This window comes from Dromaius novaehollandiae, chromosome 2, assembly GCF_036370855.1.
Source record: "Dromaius novaehollandiae isolate bDroNov1 chromosome 2, bDroNov1.hap1, whole genome shotgun sequence".
NCBI classification, from domain to species: Eukaryota; Metazoa; Chordata; class Aves; order Casuariiformes; family Dromaiidae; genus Dromaius; species Dromaius novaehollandiae.
Window position 1 is genome coordinate 117571064 of NC_088099.1, and position 22708 is coordinate 117593771.

Sequence of the window (22708 nt, forward strand, 5' to 3'; positions counted from 1 at the left end):
TTCTGTATTTTTTATTCAGCATCTTCCACCTTCATAGACATAATTTTAATAATAATGTCCTACATCTGATACCCATCTGCTGTTCCTTTCTGCTATGGTAAGCTACTTAGCCAACTTGGTTTTTTCAAGTGTAACTACTAGTTATGAATTTGTTTCTTTTCTAATCAATGTTTTTCCCCATTCTATAACAATATATTCTAACTTTTGCACTCAAGTAATACTCACTGCATTATTATTCTGCATTATTACTTTACCTACCATCTCTCCTTCAGGGAGAAGAGTTACCTGACTAGAGACAATGTCATACTTTCAACAACTTTTTTTGGGCCACACCAGTATTATTCTAATAAACCCTCTGGATTCTCTATTCCTGTAAATCTTAATGGAAAGGCAGGGGTGGACTAGACTGTACTTCTATTAGCTACTTGTAACTAAAGTGGTTTGCTCTGGTTATCAGGTTTTCTAACTCCAACTTGGTGCATGCAAACTCAGACTTGATTTCCAACCTTTTTTAATTTATTTTTTATACATTCAAAATAGGGTACATGAAACAGCTGTAGAGTGCACTCAAGCTTGTAATTACTTTTACAATTTTCACCAAAACATCTGTCGAATCCTGCCTATAAACGTAAAGTACAGACATCCCAAGGTCAAGTGCTTTAAAAGTAAATAAATGAATGCAATGGAAAGAGCGCTATTGGAAAGGACAACATCCCGGCCACCCAAGAGCTTCCTTTTCCTTCTCCCTTATCTAAAGTACTAAACCACGTCTTATATAGGTTATTTGGGTATGATTCCTTGCCTTTGAACTAGTTTCTGGAGTCAGAGGAGTGACAAGATTAGCTAGATGTTTTATTGTTTTGAAGTGGTTTAAGAGCCATTACAATCACTCTTACAAACACCACATAGCTGAAATACAAACTTTGAACTTCTAGATCAACTTTCAGATGCAGGAAATAGCAGTACATACTTTTTCCTGATTTCCATAATGCACTTAACTGCCGTAAACTTGGTATGTGTTCCTTTCTGAACTTCTGCAGCCAAACTCTTTTCTGAAAATTAAGTTATTTTGACTATCTTCACCAAACACCATTAAAAGATATAGCTAAACTGAACTTTATAGAAGGGAAAAAAAAGCTTTTATGCAAAATATGCACTACTTTGCTCAAGTGGGATGAGGATTTTGCTTGTACTCTTTCTGTCATTCCTAACACATTTTTGACAAGTTTTTCTTTGCATACTTTCTCTTTAGTCACCTTGATCAATGTAGTCACCTTCAAATGGCTTCAAAATTTAGGCAAGTGTAACTTGAAAGACACAAGCAAATATAAAAGACAAATATAAACAAATTGAATCAAGCCTAACAGTTTTCATATGCACAAATTATATAACTTTTAAAACAATCTATCTTATATATAGAAAATGAGCAAATCCAATATTCTTACTGTTACTTTGTAATTTTTTGTTATTTCATAATTTTGTAATTATACAATAAATGACAAACCGTAGACTTAAAGTATTTTAATATGATTTAATTAAAAAATTATTTTAAATACAGGATGATTCTCCCATTCTAAATTACAAAATAAAAAGACGGTATCTATGACTTAAAAACCTCTTAGCACTTAAATTTATTCCTTGTAAATTCTTGCAAGCCTGAAAGCCCAAACAGACAATCAGTTCTTTGTTGATTTCAGCTATGGCACATCAAATACAATCTGAACCTTAAAACACAATTCTCCTGGAGCAAAAAATCAGCAAGATTCAAAATGCTTCAAAAGCTAGGCATACAATAGCTTTCAAGTTTTAACTGTGGTATCAAGTCAGCTATACCGGTGTAGCTCAGAAATTATACTGGAATTTACTTAGCAAGAACTGTTGCTTCCCTATGTCGCCAGTCTTGCTCACTTAATCACACAGTTAGTTCCATCAACTTCACTAAGATTAGTCATGTAAGGCAGGGAAAACGGATCTTATCCTAACACTTTTCTAATTTGCACCCAGTCACATAGAGATTACTTCAAATCACATCTTACAAGCTACAGCTTTGCTACTGATGATGTACCTCACGCAGAGCTGTGGAAGTTGCTCACACAAGGAATGCCGTGATCCTGCTGGGACCCTCCAGACACATGACAGTCAGCAACATGCACCCAGCCTAAGTGAGATTCTCAAACATGCAGTACGTTTTTTAAAGCCAGAACTTTGCTCACAAAGTGAGATTCGGTGGAGGAGCTGTAGACTTCCAGGATTTTGCCAGGACACAACAGTCTAACAGCACTGAACACAATTATATTCTTGTTACAATGCTGACAAAACAAAACAAAACATAACTTTCTGCTAGGGAGCATATCTTAAGAATAACTTATAATACTACATATTTTAATAACACAGGATTGGGAACTACCAGAATATACAAATAAGGTATGTGCTTATTTACATTTGCAGTATTTTGAATAAAATCACTCAGTCATTCACATTTCACGTCAGAACACACAAAATGTGCTCAGCATAGCAGGAAAGAAAATGCCATTATAATGTTGTCTCTCCATACTGCTGGGTAGAACATAACGTGCCTGAGTTTCTGATATTTTATCATGTCGATGTGATTCCTTACACAGTTACCCAGTGAAGCAACTTTAGTCAAAAAGATTCACAAAAGTTTCAAAGGTTCCATAAGTCTCTGAGAGGGAAGGGAAAAAAAAAAAAAAAAAAAAAAAAAAAGATTCCACTTTGATACCTGTATGTGCTGGACTATAATGTAGAAGTGTGAAACACTGTTTGCCTCCAGTTGACTTGGATTTCTGTTAAAGTGAGTATTAATAATCACAGTTATTTTTACAAGTGTCTCAAAGATAGTATTTTTTTTCCTAACGCGGACAGTTTATGTTTTTAACCACACTTATTGTGCCTATTCACCCCACCTTTGTGCAAACTTCTAGTCTAAGATGGTCATATTTCTTCGGTGAATTGAGTTAAATAATACAAATGAAATCATTCTTCTAAAAAGCTGGAACAAAGACAACTGATTTCAACAGTCTCTAATCTTTCCTCACAAAACAAAAAATAAGAACAGCTGTTTTTTTAGGAGTCTTTCCATTGCAGTATTTAACTACCAGTGCCTACCACCTTCACTATGAACTCAACATGCTGACCAAACGAGGAAAAAACAAATTTAGAACACTAACGCACTATTGAAATTCTAGGTTTAATATCTGAATATTTCACAACTGAAATAAAATGAACTTGCACAGTGTGGCAATAGTTTTCAAATATTCTTCAAGAGAGAGAAAAGTGGTTTTCTTTGGAAAATGTTTAATTTAAAATGCATGTTTGCTGCAAGTGCTAGACGTTTTGACTTGGGAACATACTATAATTTTCTCATGGTGCTAAACCACAGAAGGAAACAGTTAGCACTGCTATTTGGAATGTCACCTAATAACGATATAACAAATCAGAAACATTTGGACGAAATTGGTGGGAAAACATATGGCTCAGTTGTGTAACTAAATTCTAGCATTCAGCATTTAGGGAAATGCAAGGAGATAAGCGCCACCACATCCTCACTGTGAGGAAGGGACTGCAGAAGCTGCATATGTTTCTGCATAAGCAGTGTACTGTGTTTACTCTGAGCACAAAACTTAAAACTTGGCCCAAAATTCTATAGTCACTGGAACAGGTCCCATAACTTCAGCAGTCTGTGAATCAAGATCCTATTGAATGTAAGCTAACTAATCTTCACTATAGAATGCTTTTATTGAGTGTAGATCCATTTTTTGTAAATGCTATAAAGTCTGCTCTTGCATGTCCCAGTAGTATAGCAGTGGGAGTGCAGGAGAAACACATAAAAAAACCCAACAACAAAAACCCAGAATGCTACCTATAAGATATAACTAAATGCAATCGTATTTCGAACGAATATTTTTCATTCCACAAAAGCTTCCACTGAAAATACACCTAATGTAGCCATTTATCTCACACAGTTACTAAACTAGAACCAGTTCATCTCAATTTTTTTTTATTTCCCAAGACTCAAGGCCTAGCTGCAGCCCCTATAAATTGTGGCAGAAATTCTAGTTCCAGTGAAATCAAGGAGACTTTAGCAGTTGACTGTAATAGTGTAATTCAGCACACCCGAATTTCAGATGCCTACAAGTGTAGGCATTGATGCACACTAGATGTCTGTATTTCCATTATGGCTAAAAGTAACATAGTCACCACAGCCAGCAGAGCTTTGCATCTAACCAGCGTTGCATCTCATTCCTACAGTAATTATTTACATCTGATTAACTAAACAGCATGCTGGACACCACTGACCTGTACTGATTAGTCGCTCCACCACTGATTACTGTGGTTGTCTGAGCTCCCATGATCTCATACATCCCACTGCACATTATACAACTGAAGTTAGGGTGAGCTAAATCCCACTTCTGGATTTTGCCCTTTTACAAAACCTTGCTGCTGCACTGCAGCATTGACAGTTATCTTGCGTTCTAACTCACAAATGAGCTTAATTTAAGAAAAAAATATGTCTTTATTAAGAGTTTATCCTAAGGCACTTACCACAAGTGGTAAAAAGATGTTTTGACAGGGACAGATTAGCCTAACAAAAGTCTAGGTGTTCAATGAAAAAAAGCTATAGAGTCAATAATAAATCCAAATTAAATGCTGCAGTAAAAAAAATCTGTTTTGAAAGATTCCTAATAAACACAAAACAGTTTTTGATTTTGATCTGACATTAGAGACCCTAAGCTGGTATTTACTGATGGACTCAAGAAAGTCTTATCTTTCCACTGCTGCTACTCCTGCTTTAGCTGGCATTTTTGCTTTCCAAAATTTTTACAGAGAAAAGGATGGTGCATGTGTCAATAGGAGCTAAGGTGTGGGGAACAGAACATTACTTTTCCTTTGAAAAACTGCCATTGACTTTATTGACCAGTCCAATGCCTGGCACAATCACAGCCATCTCAGCTGAAGTTCCCAAAGGCCAGGCCCAGGCCTTTATATAGTATACTGATCAGACCTTAATGCGCGTTCTCAAAAGCAAGCGAGAGTGTTTCAAAATTCTGTGCTGTGGAAAACATAACTTTGAGGCATCTCTGTAGACTATAGGAACTTACGATGATCTCCACTAACATGTACTGCCAAGGAGGCTGAGCTTCTCTAAGCAGGCACATGCACATAAGGGTGCTTTTAGTAAGATATGCACAAAAATACAGAGTGCACCACATGGATTTGCACCAGTTGGACTATTTGGAGCTAAATCCTGAATAGAGAAGTGCTACTGGCTAAGAGCATTAACAGGCACTGGAACTGGAGGAAGGCAAGAGAACAAGTTAAAGCATTACACGTCTGTACCCTGGAATGCAATGCGTGTTGTCCACGCAACAAGGAACCCACCCAGCCACCTCACTGCAAAGAATGCTGGAGTATCAGAGTACCAAAATGCTGCAATTTTACTAAATGTGTCATGAAATAGGAATGGCTGTTACAGACGAAGTACTTTCTTCCTTCACACCACCCAAGCAGCACAATGGGAGCAGAGATTGCCTTCAGTTTGGAAGAAGTTGCTAGCAGGCAGAAACACAGCGCAACAAGTCTTATCCCTTCTTTCGACTCCATCCCCAGAACATTGGCACTTCAGGACCAAGGAAGAAAAGTTGCTTTTCTCCATCCCTAAAGAATACTGTCACCTCATCTGCTGGTGCCAGGGAAGGAGCAGAGAATCACGCTACCAAAATCAGGTCACTATGCCTAATCTCTCACATGGTTCTCTTTAATGCTGAACATCAGTTCAGTGCATCTGAGAGAATCTGAGTGCATTTTACTTCAGAGTATTTTTTTAAATAAGAGGGGCAGAGGATTACAGGAACTGGTAGAAGATAAAAAGCTTAACTGTTCTCACACACCACCACAGAACTGCATTTATATTTCCATCCAAAATTTCTGGAAGTGCCACCATTCGTTATCCATACAGTGAATTCCAATGCCACTTGTCTCAGGGTTTTTCTATCTGAAACAACTGAGACTCAAAATTGAATTTTCTCCTTACCTGCCACCCTCGAAGTGTAACTAAGATAGGGAAGGGGAAGAAACAACCAAGGGCCTGTGTTATTATTTTTCTAGTGATACACACACCTCAGTCACCAAGGTTTTTATTTTTAGAAAGCTGACCATTGAAGTGCAGCAGGAAATGCTCACAAATCATTCCCAAGATTTAAAATTTTAATATTCTTAATGTTCATGAATTACCACTCCTGAAAGCTAGGTAGACACCTTCCTCTTATGAGCAGAGAAACCAAGTCATATGATGCATTTAAGTAACTTCCTGCCACAGACAGCCTTTGGCAAAGCTCAAAACAGAGCTTTGTTCTTGGGATTTCCAGTCTTTTAATTTTTACATGGTTGTATCCTTCCATTTTATCACCAGTAAGATAAACAAATGCCAGTCAACCACAAGCTGACAGCTCAACCATAAGCTACTACAAAACACTAACTAAAATGGGATAGGAGAACCCTGAAAATACAACTATCTCAAAAGGACTTCAGGAAGATTTTGTAGAGCAGCACTGCGATGTGATCTAACAGTGATAGTACAGGAGGCGACTCAGCAACAGGTTGTGTTAGCAATATCCAAACCTGCTTCTCGCAGCAGTGGGGCATGAGTTTCTCACCTTACAGCTCTAGAAAAGGCAACTAAGGAGCATAGCACTGCTCCTGCTAAAGCTGCCTGAGAAACGGAGCTCCACTAGTATCTCTTTTGCTTCCCCTACCTGTGAAATAAGCTTATTTCTAGGAACATCCTGAGAAAGTGCTACTCCTCACAGAATATTTGAGAACATACAAGGAAAGAAAAATAAACACACACACACACCCCACCGGTATTTTTATGAATGCAAGAGCTAACCTGTGGAATTAGCTGGGATCCCAACTTTCAGAATAAAGCACAGTATTGTTTGGAGAGCTGATACTTTTCAGGAGACTGGGTCAGAAGGGAACTGGAGCAGAGAAGAAACATGAGACGTGAATGTGGAAGAAAGGTCAGATGTCCTTACGTCTACGGGAGGAAAGGAGCAATAACCTGCAACGTGTAAAACCAGCACTGCCCACCTTCTAATGGTGCAGACTAGTTCTTGGTTATTGGGGTGATTTATGAGATAACAGGCCCAAAATGGGTCAGTGGCACCCTAAGATTACCAATTTGTTATTCCGGCAACAGTTTAGCGCTTAACAAGAGAGGCCCCACACCTGCAGGTCATCTATTTCCCAGAAAAACATAAAGATCGTAATTATTTACATTGATATGAATTGAGGAACAGTTTGTGATTTTTTTTGAAATGTGACCTCAAGCTCTGAATGATGTACAAAAAGAAAATTCCCTGTCCAATTCATAGAGAAGAAAGACGGTGTTGTTTTCAGTGTGAGGAGAAAGAGATGCCTAATTTCAAGCGCAGGGAGACGGCCAGGAAAGTTCACCACACCCAGCAGGCTCTCAAAGACTATCAAACAAGCACTCCAGGAAACTCAAGTATGTTCTGAAGTTGTTTAAGTTTCCTTACTGTTTCAGTGCACCATCCCTTAGGCTAAACTGCTTATGCAGTCAGCTAGCTGGAGGTTGTACAAAGAAATTGTGCTTCATACAAAAAAAACCCTAACTTTAAGCAGGAAAAAGAAAAAATCCCAAAGACCTTTCTAGATATTTGGAGAGGAAACATGAAACAGCCCTCACTGACCCTTCAACTTCTTGTCTATCATGAATTTTCTTATGAGATATGCCTTGCCAGAAGCCAGAGGCAAACACAGACCCTGATCCTGTACTGACTTGTATCTCTTAGGTTTGATCCTGCCCAGTGCTGAGCATTTGACACCGCTCTGCATGCTTCATTTCCAGCTCTCAAATATTCTCACAGAAAACACCAAAGGGACTGTTTGAGGGTTGAAAAGTACATGAGGGTTTACTACATCTTACTGGTCTAGGACTGCTGTTCTCCATCCAGGACCTTCTGAGATTGCCAGAAAACAATAAACCAGTGAAGCTATTTTAACCAAACTGAGAGTCTGATATACAGTTTTTCAGTAAAAATAGTTGCACTTTTACTCAGTATAATTTTATTAACACACTTTGTATACTGCTGATTAAAAGCTGGGTGTTACCAATAAATATTGTCACCTACCCCAACATTTATGATTACAGATAACTAGCAGTAACTGTATCTAAAGTTATTTGAGCCTTTTATCTTACATCTTCCAGCTGGCACTGATGGCAATTTGAAACTGTGATAAGTTTGGGAGTAGGCTCATTTATGATCATTTGAAAGTATCATATGACAAGAAGGTGGAAAATATTGCACACTGGAAGATTTGGAGAGGCTTGCTAATTTAGCTATTGATTCATTTTTCATTTTCCTGACTGTTTTCTAAATATTTGCAATATAGTAAAATAATTGGGTTGCTTATTATGTGTCGATTGTAAGTGTTAGGACGGCAAGCTCAAACTAAGTCATGAAAACTACTCCTCACAAGCTAAAGGCAGGTGACCTGGCTTCTTATACACTTGAGCTCACATATGTCTTTATTCATAAGAGTAGAATTAATGGAGACTGTTACTTGAATTAGGGGATCTGATAAACATCCTTTCATCAAGTCCCTGAGCAACTTGATCTAACTTTGAAGCTAGCTCTGCTGTGAGCGGGGGACAGAGGATGGGGGGATTAGGTGACCTCCAGAGGTTCCTCCCAGCCTAAATTTTTCTACTTGATTTACTACCTGAAGTTCTCTTCCTCCATCCCTCCATAAGAGAGGGAAGTCCTGTTTTCCTGCTCTGTAGCAAAGACGGAAAACCGGAACGCATTCCTGTGCTTCAGCTGTTCCTGTTCACAGGCTGGCTTATTAATTAAACTTTACTGGTGCAAATGGGTTTGCACAAAAGCACTGGAACATGAATTGGAGCATCTGAAGTACCACCAGATGTCCCAATGCACTCTACATCAGAAGAGGCAAAGCAAACAACATCTTAACCCTTAACCCGTAGCGATTACATTTACCAAAGGATGGCTACAGAGTCCTTGATCACAGTCCCCAAGAGTTTGTAGGATCTAGCCAAGAGGACAATACATTTAAATTACTAAACTGTTCATGAGAATGCAAAGAAAGGAAATGAACAACAAGAAGAGGGAAGGAGTTTGTTATTTATGAAACAATATTAAATTTTCAAAACATACAATTCTTTTTAGTGAGTAAATGCATAAATATCTTTCATTCCTACCTCTTTCTAATAACAAAGCTTCTTCCTCCTTAACGAGTCATAGTTTTAAGAAAAATAAATCAGGAACACTCTGTACTTCAAAGAGAACACACTTCAAAGTGCCCTTCTTTTTCTTTTTACTCCCTCTCTTCCTTAAATAGCCACACTTTAATCACATTTATCCCTGACATCTTAATCAGCCACAGTACTAACTTTTCAGTGACAAAATGCACAAATACCTATAAAATGTCCAAATACCTATAAAAATGTTTAAATAATGATACCCTAGGGTAATAATTTCCCAAATCCCAACTTAACCTTTTAGGAAATAAATCCTACATTCTACAGCAGAATGACTTCTTAGATAAACCAAGGGTATCAGAAGCACACAACAAAGGGACTGTAGTTTATTCCAAAGAATATCTACTATTTATTTCATTCTTACTTCTCTATGTAAGTGTATAAAGAAAAAAAAAGAAGTAACTTCAGAGAAGTCCTCACAATCATTTCTTTGTTTCTTTTACAGTGCTTTCCTGTCCTATTTTTGTCAACATTAGGCTCTGAGCTAGCAAATGTATTTAAACACATTCTGCTCTTCACACCACTATTCCTACTGTACTCTTCATGTGAATGAAGTTACTCCTGTGCATAGGGATTTGCAGGATTTGGACCACAGATTTCAAACTCTTTAGGTTAGTTCCTCTTCCTACTCTGTTACAAAGAAAATGTGTATACCTTAGCAACAGAGAGAAAAATAAAACTCACAACCTATAAAAAGAGAGCTTTAGACACAGTAAAATTTTCAGATTTTGATTATGATCGGCTTAAAAGATATTCAAGCTGCTTTCAGTGTTAATCAGTTACTGCTGTAATAGGTACATCAAATGTTCTGGTATTAAAAATGAGGAAATATTTTGCAGTTGCCATTCAGGTTATCAAGAAAATAATATTTATGTTCACCAAAGCAAGTCAAATTCAGGAGACAAAAACTTGTGATAAGGATCTAATTGCATCCTCAAAGAACAGAAAAGGAACACAAGATTGGCCACAATAGGTAGATGAGACCAAATGTCCAGTTAGCCCTATATCCTCTCTCAGACAACACCCAATTCCAGATGTTTAGGAAGAGTATAGGAACAGACAATGTACAACGACATTTCACAGAATTACAAAATAATTTAGAGGGTAGGTGACTGCTGGAGGTCATCCAGTCGGAGCCCCTGCTCACGCACGGCTTCCCCTTCTGACCTCTGCCAAAATTCTCACCAACTTGAGCGACTGACTCAGGAATTTCCTCAGCCAGCAGCAATGTCTCTCTAACTTCTTTGGTATCTACTATCAGATAGGAAAACCCAACTTTACCACCTCTAAAATTCTCTACCTTTAAACCTCCTGATCTATGTATTCGAGGAGCTCAGTTCAGCCCCTCCTCATTCCTCCACATCTCTGTTGCGGTGGCTTAGGCTAACAGAGGGTGCCCGTTGCACAGCCTCGAAACTCAACCACAACTCCAAAATGGCCAGTTCAATGCTCAAATACAAAAGAGAAACAAGGGAAATCACACAGCGATTGCTCAGCTGTCTGCTGCCTTTGATATTTGCCTCAAATTCCAATGTTGATGTATCCCAATAGAAAAGTTATCTTTTAGCAAAAAAAACCCAATGCATTCAAATGTCAAATGCCCAATATCTGTTCCCCCAGGACCCAGGGCCGTCAGTGCATGTAGTCTACTGTAGCAGCACCCAGGACCTAGCAGTATCAGTCACATCCTCACTTTCACATAGCAAAATAAAACTAATTTTTCTTTGTATAACAATCACCTCAGTCCAAGTCGGAGCCTAATCCCACTAAAACATATGGGCGTCTTCCACTGACTGCTGGAGGAGTTGGAACAGTTTCACACAGAGTTTGTATCATCGACAGTTACAAACAAAAAAGTGCAACTATTACTGCTTTTCAAGCGGGGAGACTGAGGAAAGGGGGTTCGTCCCAGCTTTAGCCAGCAGAGCGGTGAGAAACGGCTCTTCCCTGCCTCCTGCTCCCCTGCGAGATCACGCAGCCTTGCTGCACACCGCCCTGCATGCGGTTGCTCTACCAACGGTTTAGATTAATCCCGCGAAGTTTAAACCAAACAAGTGACTTTGCATCACCCCCTGCAAAAGCCTCTGCGTCCCGACCCGCTCCTTTCCCCGCCGCCTCGGCAGGGGGAAGCGTGAGGGGAGGCAGCCGCCCGGCCCCCTCGCGGCGCTACTCACACGGGCGTCGGCTGGCAGGGGAACCGGTTCCAGGCGCACTGGTACTGGGCCTGGACGTAGCTCTCCGTCCCGTCCAGCACCGAGCAGCTCACGTTCCTGGTCACGATGTAGGCGCACCAGTTCCTGCGGGGACACGGCCCTGAGCTCGCACCCGCCGCCGCCCCCGGGGCGCCCGCGGCCCCGGCGGCGCCCGCAGCCCCGGCCCGCCCGCGCCCGCCCCGCCGCCGCACTCACTTGCTGCGCGAGCCCGGGCGGCTGTAGCGCAGGTGCGGGCTGCCCTGGCTCAGCCCGGCGCCCAGGGCGAGCAGCAGCGGCAGCGCCCAGCCCGCGGGCGCCGCGGCGCCCAGCCGCAGCTCCATGGCGGGCACCCGGCGGCCGCTGCCTGCGGCTCCCTCCGTCTGTCCGCCCGCCCGTCCGTCCCTCCGCCCTCGGCCCCGCACTGACGCAAGTGTCCCCCGCCCGTTCCCGCCCTCCGCTTTTACTTCACACCCCCCCGACAGACGCCGCGCCGCTCCCCTCCGCCCTGGCCCGGCCGCGGGAGGCGCCGGGCCACCGCCCCCCCGCCATTTCCCGCCTCTCGCCCCCACTGCTGCGCCACACGCCGACGGCCGCCATGAGCGAGGCTGCCCCGGCCCGGCGCTGTCTGCCCAAGCGGGGCAAGCGGCGGCCCCCGGGGCAGAGCGGGCTGGGGGGCCCGCTGCGGCCCCGGCAGCCCCATGGCGGGCCTGTGCCCCACACAAGGCCCCACTGCCTCCGCGCAGCCTGCACCCGGACACGACGGCGGCAGCCGCCCTCTGGGCCACCGGGCTGGGCGTGAGGGGGCAGCTTCTGAGCCCCGGGGAGCACGGCCCCGGGGTTGGGTCACGTCCGGCCGATGGAGGCCTGGGGAAATGAATACGTGTGCGCATGGGGGAGACCATGGCATGGGGTCACACAGGAGGTTGGCCTCGGTGGCCCTTTCCCCTGGTCCCCCTAGGCATGGCCTCGCTGACTTGGTTGTCGTTCCCTTTTTTGACCCAACAGCTCATCAAAACCATTCAGCCCTGACAAGTACCCTTTACATTTTCCTGTCCAACCGTGTCTGCCTACACCAGGAACTCCTTTGTGCAGGCTTCTCCCTGTTTTCTTGTTTCACCTTGATTAAACATGAATGAGGCTCAGTGGGAATAAACTTCTCGTCCTATAGCTGGACCGGATGATTGAGAAGATAATGCATGAGCTCAAGGAGCAAGCAGAAGAATAACACCTTCCCAAGGGGAATTTCTTTCTAATGTCCCCAGTTCATGCTCCCCAAAGCATGATATTTATATCCTTTCCAAACTCTTGTGTTGTTAATAAAACCCTGGTCTTGGGTTTTTATTTAACTGGGCATGCTGTAACAGCCAATATTGGCTAAACGTGTTAAGCTGTCTGGCATCAGTGAGAGCTTGTGACAGCGAGACATTCAGTACCTGCATCCTGCAGCATGCATCAGAGCACCAGGGAAGGGAAGGGAAAAGGAGGGGAGGGGAGGGGAGGGAAGGAGAGAAAGAGAGCAGAGCAGAGGAGAGGAGAGGAGAGGAGAGGAGCAGTGCTTGAATGGAGAGTCAAGAGGTCATACATCTACCACCTAGTAGATGGGAGACCTGAGAGCAATGACTGCTGCTGCTGAGCATGATGGGTCCCAACCTTGCCCACGTGCTCCAGGGCATCTCTCAGCCGCAGCAGCTACTCTGGCTTTCTAGGTCTCCCCCAAGCAAAGTAGGCAGCAGGGCTGCACCTGTTCTTCTGTTCTAGGCAACAGCCTACTGAAGCTGTGCCTACATCTAGTCATCTGCCCAGACCTGCCTAAATAGGCAGATTTCATCTGCCAATCTTACAGTTGGTTTCGTCCAAATACTACGCTCACTCAGCCTCTGAGTCTAACAGGAAAATGAGCTTTAAAAACAGTTAAAAATTATGCTTTCAATCTACTTTTTAGTAATTGTTTCATTGGAAACATACACTAAAGCTTTCTGCCCACAGCCCCCAAGAGAAATGCAACCAATTACAGATGCTTAGGAACACTTCACTGATGATAAGTAGTAATGGGAAAATTTAAGTTTATTACTGTCACTTCAATTCGCCCTGTTTCACCTGAAAAAATAACATCCTCCCAACAGCTCCAGAGCTATTTTGGAGAGGGCAGCACATCTCCCTGTCTACGAAATTATGCTTCAAGCAAAGGTTAAATAATTTGCTGTGCCACTGTTTACATTTGCGATAGCATGACATTCAGGCATCATCATTTGTGCCAGCAGAACATTTGGAGTTTCTCCAGCCTGAGGCAAGCAAGAGTACAATTCAGTCCCTAAAAAGTAATAACGAAGGCTTTTTCCTCCCTTCCTCCCTCCTCACCCAGTCAAGGAACTCTAGAAGCTGGCCCTCTTTCAAAAGTGATGAGCAACATGGAAGAGCTGTATATCGTCCCACAAAGAGAAAGTCATTAAATAATGAAAGACTGAGGTCATGCCTGTCTTGAGAATGACTGCATATTGCAAAAATTAACAGGATGATTTAAACAAAATGAGCATGAAACAACGGTATGTTTTCATACACAAAACAGTGAGCTTATATGTTGGTGAAGGAAGATAAAGCAGGTGTTGCTACCTAATTTGCCATGAGGGCACCCTTCTAACCTGCAAAGTGAAGGCTCAATTACATGAGCAAACATAGCATGGGATACTATTAGAATAGAGTGTCCCTGCAGCCTTTTTCTTACCTCTTGGATATAGTAGATAATGAGTCAGGATGAGCCTGTAACTTCAGGACTCTATCTTTGAAAAAATATTAATTTACTCAAGAACTCTTCAAGAGTCTCTCTTCTGTTTTCTGATATACCAACTCCTCTTACTGTCTCAGTCAACTATGTTGCAAATATTATGAAATATGACTTCAATAATATTTGTTGTCATTACTTTAAAAGGTTATGTGAGACTTCTTCCGCAACAAGGCATAGCACATTTTTGGATTTGTTTAATTTAAAATGAATCATATTACTGAAAAATAAAATCCTGCAGGATCATTTGCTGCTCCTTACTGAAACCAGAGTTCTGTGGGAACTTAAACACTATTCCAAAGAGTAAAGCTTTGTGTCTGGCTGTGTGATGGCTCAGTAAGGCTGTAACAGCAGAGGATAACTTGTGGTAAAAGGTATTGAGCTGAATAGAAATGAATGAATTTGGGCAGAGGTTTAGAGCTGACCTCAAACCCTACGATATTCACACTGGACCTATGATATCAGCTAATTCAACAACAACCAGAACAACAAAAATTTGACTTTGCCAAAAGAGTTTGCAACTCAGGTGCACACTGAGCAATTCAAATTCTGTTCATGGCTGCATTTTTTCTATGGGTGTAACTAGCTTTATTTCAGAGTGTATTAAGGTTAATATTGCTCTCAAGGAGACAGCAATGCTCATTCTGTAAATATTTTCTGTGATATATCCTCACATCTCTAAAACACATGGAAATCCCAAGGCAGATGATTCTTACAGTACATGGAAAATATCCTTCCACCCCTCCCTCCAAATAGAGTGTGTAATCTTCTGCAAATGCATTGAGAAAGGCTTCGATGACTGGCGGTCAGTAGCATGGGGTCCCTGGAACACAGCAATCACAGACATTAGTCCATAAATCCTTTTAAACATTCCAGTGAAAACTTTTTTTGTTTTGTTTTGAAGTTCTTGTTTCTTTAGTAAGCAGTTTGGCTGTTTTTACAGCACCAACATTCAACTGTGCTTTAACACTTCATAACAGGATAATGATGGGAAAATGACTAGGGCCACATGCAAGGGTCCACCAAAGAGAGAAAACTGCACCAAGCTGACAGGCAGAATAAATAGAAAAAATATTATGAACGTATTTATCTCTGAATTCCAGAAAAGAAATGTGTCTTTAATAATATAGTGCATGGAGTGGCTGCCTGCTCTCCCTGCAATTTACCTTTCTTAAGCACCAGCACTTTCTGTAGATTTCAGCAATGCAGATTTTTTTGAATTCTGGATTGCTTTTCTTCAGATTCATCATCTCAAAAATTACCAAGACAATTTGAAGGGGATGTTTTTTAGAAAGGAATTTGGACTCCTTTTACCCTCTCTTTATTAAAAAAAAGCTCTTTCATCTAGAAATCTTGTCTGTGGCACAGAATGTCTTTCAGGTACTTCTCACTTGGCCATCAAATGTGAGAAGCCAGCCTAGAACTGTGCATAGTCTGGCTTTACATTTGGCAATATATTAACTCCATCCATGAGTCAAAGCAGGTCAAGTGCCTCCTGGAAAGAGGAACTGGTATTGGAGTACAAAGAAATGTTTCAAAAGAAGCTGTAGGAAACTCCAAGCTAACAGAGAAAGGCTTAGATTGAGGTTTATGATGCATGCTGTTTTGAAATACCAGTAAAAGCACTCTGTGGGGACAGGGGAGTTTGATTACTGTTTTGCAGAGACAGGATACAGACCTGTCCCATTCATTTGGTCCAGTGATAGGTCACCACATATTCATTTTAACATGAATATTGCTTTTAATATTTCCAAATCAAGTCTATGACTGGTGTCCTTCGGCTTCTCCCCGCTCGGATCAGATCATGAGCTCTTTTTTGCGATATCTTTTTAAATATCGTTCCTCACTGCAAGAGTCAGGCTTCAGTTCTGAAAGTGTTTTGTGTAATCAGTTTTTTAAGATCAGCCAGACACATATTTAGTTGTTAATGTTTAATGAAAATTAATGACCAAATGAAAAGTAAATGACAGATATTAATAAAATTTCTATTTGTAAACATGCTGACTTAAAAAAGAAATCCAAGCCCAAATCAGAAATGAAGAAACAAACAAAGGGGAAGAGGGGAAGCAGGAGATTTTGGTTTCTCTTTTACTGGAGACCCACCTTGGAGGGCTGTAACCGTTATACAGCTACCAAGACTTTCTCAATTCCACAAAAAATGTATGTAGCAGAGATCCACTCTAGAGGCTTTGGAGTGTGCAGACAAATAGCCTGTGTGAACCTGACAAATGCCACATCATCGCCTATCTGAAGTGCCATATTTACCTACGCGGGCACTGATGGTGTCATTGTACGGGCTTCATGGAACAGCCTTAGGGAAGTTTCAGTGCGTGGATGGGCGGTCTGGCAGCTCCATCCTTTCTTGCTTTGTGTTATTCCCTTTTCCAGAAAACATATGTGATAAGTTTGCTTATTCAAACAGAAAGAACAAATCAGTGTTTTACAAACAGCCCAAACATTGCCCAGTTGTGGCATGCATTAAGTGTTTGTATTGAAACCAATGCTCTTTACTGTTCTAGTTATGGTTTTGGCTTGAGAACAGGATAAACAAATACCAGGCCCCCAGGAACAGCTGTCTGAGCACACAAGTACAACCTGCTCAAGGCTCCAACCCCAAGACAGCAGACATCAATATCCCTTATTCTGCGCTAGGAAGAGTAATTTGTTTGAGTATTGAGGAGTCAGAAACCACAAGTACTTCACACTGGTTCAACATCATAACTACTTTGCACTGAATATATCTGTTTACTAACAATGAGAAGAAACAGTGATTAAGGTCTGCGCTGCTTCTGTGGGAAAGATCAGCACTCTCCGATATTAATATACAATGTGAGAGGACCGAATGACGTATCCACTGTTACCACGGATTTCCCAGCACGGCAAGTCTGGACCTCATGCAGAGAGAATATGTCAGAGTGTAGGAGGAGGATTATAAACAAATATCTTAATGCTCAGCAAGACCTTCCAGTGAAAAGCCCAAGGCTGGCTGACACATATGCAGAGGTGGAAGAAGTTAAAGAACTCAGGAAAGAAGATCAGAGAAGATCAGCATTTCTTGACAGATGGCCTGGGGGTGGGCAGGTAGAGGAGGTATGGGGAAGAGATTTCATTTTGCTTTGCATCTGCTTACTTTGATTTAGTGGAATTTATGCCAAGCAACTTCAGTGGAGAGCACAGACCATACTGTTTTTTTTCCCACAGCTCTTACCACTCTCACCTGCACATAAAGTAGGATAAACCAAGTTGGTTCACACAAAGCCACATCTACTACCTGCACACAGACCCTTCAGAAAACCAGCAGACAAACAACTGAAACATACTTTAAGACCAAACTAAAAACTGTAATGTTTGCTGTTACTGGAAAGAGTGAATATTTTCCAGCCACGCTTGTTATAAAAACAAGAATTTTCATATTTGGGTACAGCCACGCTGGTTGCTCAGGTCCGCTATCTCATCTCTGATGGTAGTGTAATATTTCACAATAAAGAAAGGACCTGAGGTGCTTAATTATTGTGAAGTCCTTACCTCAAGCAAGGGCAGCTTCTGGAGTTTCACAGCATGTAGTGTCGTTCTTAATTCTCCTGTCTCTGATTGTGTCAGATGTCAGCTTTCAACATTTTTTAGAGATGGGCTGGAAAGGAGAGAAAGGGAGTGGCTCATGCCTTCTCAGTATTTGGGACAAAGATGTCAACAATTTTCTAAATGCCCACATTGTTTCTGATAGAAAACAGTATGATTCTGAAGCTTTACTTTAATTCTTTGTTTTTCAGTTTATGCAGTCTCTTGCTGAAGTTCCTAGTGTTTTAACTAAGTAAGAAAGTTACATGAGTTTAACCACAACAGGTGCAAGTTTCTGTGCAAACATTGTAATTTCAATTTAGGCTCAATAGGTGTTGGTTTATTTCAAGGAACTGATTATAACTGCAGTAAGTCCACCTGAAGTTAAAATGAGAATCTCTTCCTTAAAACAAGAGGCAGAAGTTCTTGATGAAGAGAAGACCTAAGATTGTAAGTCACAACATCTTTCTTTCTTTCTTGGAAAAAATAACTCCCAGCCTAATAATTATATTCCAATCAAAAGAATGACCACTAGCTTTAGGGAGTCATTCTGTATGTTTCCTCTGATTCTTATCCACTTCACATTCAAAATCAAGCTTAAATTTAACTTCTGTTCAGCTTGCACACCGTAAAGAAGATTTAGCATTCTTAAAGAAATTTTGTGTTTAAAGAAAGAGCTAACCAAACACAAAAATGCCTGGAATATTTTAAACAAAACCTCATTAGGTAAAGACCATGGCCTCAAATACTTTATGCCTCTACATTCACGCCATGTTTTTAGAAGAGGTTTTATATAGGCTAAGTCATTTTTTCTCATTCAGCCATTTGGACACTGAGCAAATTTCTTCAGCTTCTCTAGTTTCTCCGTGGTTCCCAGCTCATACCATCCTGTAGCACATACTGCTCATTATTTGTCCTGTAAACTCTCATTAAAGTTATAGCAGCTGTCAGATGCAAAAATCAAAACAAAGACAAGAACAAAACCAAAACCTCCCTTTTCATCTGTGTTCTCCAGTCCTGTATTTTTGTTGCATGATGATGGTATGTGGCTGTCCTTAATCAAAAACTACAACTCACAAAATATGACTACAGCTTCTGCTGAACAAAGCAGAATGACAGCTCCAGGCCTCCCATGCCTGCGGCCGGTGATATCGCTCACCAAAAGTGTAAGATTACGGGGTGGCCTGGGGGAGGGCAAGTCTTTTCAGTGGATTGCTTGCTCCTCCAGTCCTTTCCCCTAAGACAGTTTCACCCCCTCTGCTCAGTCCCCAAATGGCACTTCCTTGTGGAATGACATTAGCAACCCCCTACAAATATAGGATGAGACTGCAATACTTTTATGTGCAAACAGCTCTACTGAACAAGCAGACTTCCTATGTAATAGTGAGGCTATTGTAGTCCAATCTGTAAAAGTGAACATGTAGCTTCTCCCCAAAGGAGTGAGTTTGCAGTCAAATCAGACTCAGGCAGCAAATGATGTACTGCTTGCTTCTCCATGCACCTGGAAGCTCCAGTATTGTACTGTGCCAAATCATACTGTGTTTTAACATTATGTCAAATGCCACGGGAAGTATCTGATGATTCTTTGCAGTTGCTTGGCATTCGCTGTTTATCACTGGAGAGTTTCAAAGGATGTGGCAATTTAAAAAAAGAAAGAGAAGATTAAAAAAAAAAGAAGGAAAAAGATGCAATAAACATAAGCTGCACGAGAGCAGAACTGGGGAAAAGACACATGCAGGTGCTGGAGGCAGGAAGGTGGGGGAAGAGGAGGTGGTAGGTACAGCAGTGTAAGAATGAGTAGGATCATGGGTTCAAATCCTTTGAAATGTTGTTATTCACACACTTGCCTTATGGCATCAAACTTTCTGTGTAACATGACTCTTTGTTAGTTTGGGCTGAAAGGAAAGTGCCTGCTCTTCCTCAGGCCTCCGGTATGTTGGGGAGAGGGTGGCTGTAAATGCTCCAGTATTGGACCCTAAGTGCCTCCTGCAGGGATGTGTGGTTGCAAAGACAAATATATCAAAAAATATTAAACAGGGAAAAGCAAAGTTTGTATCTTATTTTGATTGCCAGTGTTTATCAAAAGTTGTGCTTATTCAAAATTATTCTAGAGAAAAGTTTCTAGTTGTCTTAACTATGTGTCTAATCGTTGGTTAATCAGCATAAACCCATTTGTATTGGACTTCTCAGTGCTGCAGTTAAATATGTTGGTGGTCACAGCGCTCTGTTTTGGTCAGTTAAGAAATCTAAGTGAACTAGGGGCAACATCCCTAGGTAAGCACTTCACTCCCACCAGTTTTGATGGGAGTCAAAAGCCTGCATCTGTATGACAACTGGAGATTAAGCACCACAGATTTGTTTCAATCAACCCTCTTTTAGATAACGCTACTGGCTACATTCATTTTCTCTGTGGACACTGTGTGCCTAGCTCTGTAACCTTCTCTTGAAAATCTCAGGCAAGAAGTGATAACTTAATTAAACAACACTGAGTATACTTTTCTTCAGATGTGCTAGGTTACAATAATGGCATGATTTGGTCACCAAGTACACAGAAATATGTACAAGGGTGTTTTCCGCATGCAATGGCTTTACTGAGTCTCTCTTTCCAGTACTGGGAGAGGCAGGTAGGTAGCTTTAAGGACATGCCTCTTAACAAGCAATATGCCATGTAATAAGTCATCATTAGTAGAAAATGGGGAATATCTAGATATATTTAAACCATCTCATATCTAACCACTGAAGATGTGCATTCTGTATCTTAAAACCTTTTAGCTAAGTAAGCATTTATTAATATTGATAAACAGGTCAATGGAGTTCAGAGCACCTCAGTGATTTCCGTCCCATCTGTAAGTTATGTATGATGGCACAAGTGCTTCAAGTCCAGCTCAGGTTTGAATTTCCCGCCCAATATCAAAACCGCCTCGTGACATCATTTCCTTCCATTCTTGCAGACACCTCTTATGGCTGCGCACCCTTCCTGCTGCCGTCTGTACTGATGTGTGTTCTTCATCAGCCACTGGCTCTTGTCCTCTTTATTTTGTCTGCTCTTGTTAAAAGGAAATATCCATTGCAAACAAGAGAGTGTATCTTTTATATTGTTTTGGAAGAGCAATGGCTACGGGAATGATGGGAAAGAACTTAAAGATGATGAACATCACTGGTGTGTTTGCTGTGTGATGGACTGAAAACCGGTGGATCAAATGACTATAATACTTTCGGTAAACAACAGGACTACATGTAGTAGTGGTGAAACGAGCTCATGATTTTACAATTTACTTCAGAGAACATAAGATATGAAGAATTTATGTACAGCAGCATGTGTCCAAGAATGAACTCAGTCATGGACTCAGTTCAGGGCATCTGGCATTATTTACAACACTCGCTTTTACTTTTAGGAATGCAGAATTTCAGTAAAGTGTTTTATTTAAAGTATTTTTATGACAGTTAAAATTTAAACCAAACTTTAGGATGAACTCTGTCAGGGATTGTAAATTCTCTGCCTGTTGGTGTTAGGCTTTCCGTTTATTTCCTTTACTAATTTGCAGAATAATATGGTGGGGTCACTACTGATCTAGAGTGAGAAATGGTTGAGGAAGGAATCCTGTTATTTTATATGCACTTTGCAGTGGTGCCAGATGGCCTTAACAAAATCAGAGCTCCCATTGTCTTCAGTGTTGTACAGTCACAAGCTTTGTGCCAAGGCCTGGTCTCTACAGAAAGTTTTGCCACCTCAATTATAGTGTTAAAGTCAGAAAAAAAATCAGTAGATAAATATATGATTAATGTACATAAATCAGTATAGCCTATTCCAGTTTGGGCAGTGGTTAAACTGTGCCAGCTGAAACACCCAGTATTTCAGTATAATAGCACATACGTTGCTGTGACTGGGATGTAAAAGGAGGCAGCAGGAGGGAAGCAGGGGAGAAAGGGTAGGGGTTTTTGGTCTTTCTTTTCCTTTTTTTTTGTAGCCCTTTCTGAAAAGAACTAAAAGCTTGCCTTTGTCATTGCTGTTTTAAAAGTTATCCTTTCTCTCCTTTCAAATTTAATTGAAGAGATAGAAGACAATCTCTGCTGTAAGATGTTGTGTTACTTCATGTGTATCTATGCCTTCAGTTTAGAACAGTTTTCCAGTGTTACTGACAATAAACCCCTTGAAGGCAGACATTCGTTTAATCAATCATGCCAGCTCATTCCTATTGTTTCCCTGAAATCTGTTATTAACATATATTAATAAAGAAGTATTAATAATATAACAGATGTTATAGCTCTAGTGATATTTTTAAACTGCCTCATCCGCTAGTGGAAAATAAATTGTTTCAAGCCCATTAAGATGTTTCCTAATCAGAGGTCAAGGAAGTTGCTGCAAATAATTACAAGGGAATTTCACTGCAAGTAGTTATCTGTAGAAGATTAGCACAGGTATTTCTCTTTCATGTAAAAGCACATCTGTATCTAGTGCATATCAAGTTTGCCAAATGTCTAGGAATATCAACCATATATAGCTGAAGATGTTTAGATTAGTTTTCAATAACTTTGAAGAGCCACTTCACTGACTTCATCCCAAGACAGCCGAAACCTCACTGCCTCATGCATAAGTAAGTTGTCCATTTTGCTCTGAAAAAGTGGTAATGCTCCGAACACATTTATTCTTAGAGAGGTCTGATCAGATCAAGGGACTCTATAGATATAACAGTGAAACCCTGATGTGCTAAATGTAAGAATGTCTTATCATTGTTATAGATTCTGGCTTGTATTTTGTTACATCAATCTTCTCTTAAAAAAAAAAGACAGAAAAAATAACCTTTACAACTACCGTGTTTCATTTGTCTTTACATTATCTTAGTATTACAGAGT

At 40.9% G+C, this 22708-nt stretch overlaps 1 protein-coding gene across 1 annotated transcript in view; it reads right to left on the reverse strand.

Moving 5' to 3' along the window:
• Positions 1 to 12000, reverse strand: part of EMILIN2 (elastin microfibril interfacer 2) — a 35998-nt gene extending 23998 nt beyond the window's left edge. Inside the window, exons 1-2 of the mRNA XM_064507257.1 lie at positions 11734 to 12000; positions 11500 to 11622 (exon numbers count right to left, since the gene is read on the reverse strand). Coding sequence (XP_064363327.1) covers positions 11500 to 11622; positions 11734 to 11858 — 248 coding nt within the window. The 5' untranslated portion in view covers positions 11859 to 12000. The remainder of the gene's footprint in view (positions 1 to 11499; positions 11623 to 11733) is intronic.
• Positions 12001 to 22708: the final 10708 nt, after the last annotated feature.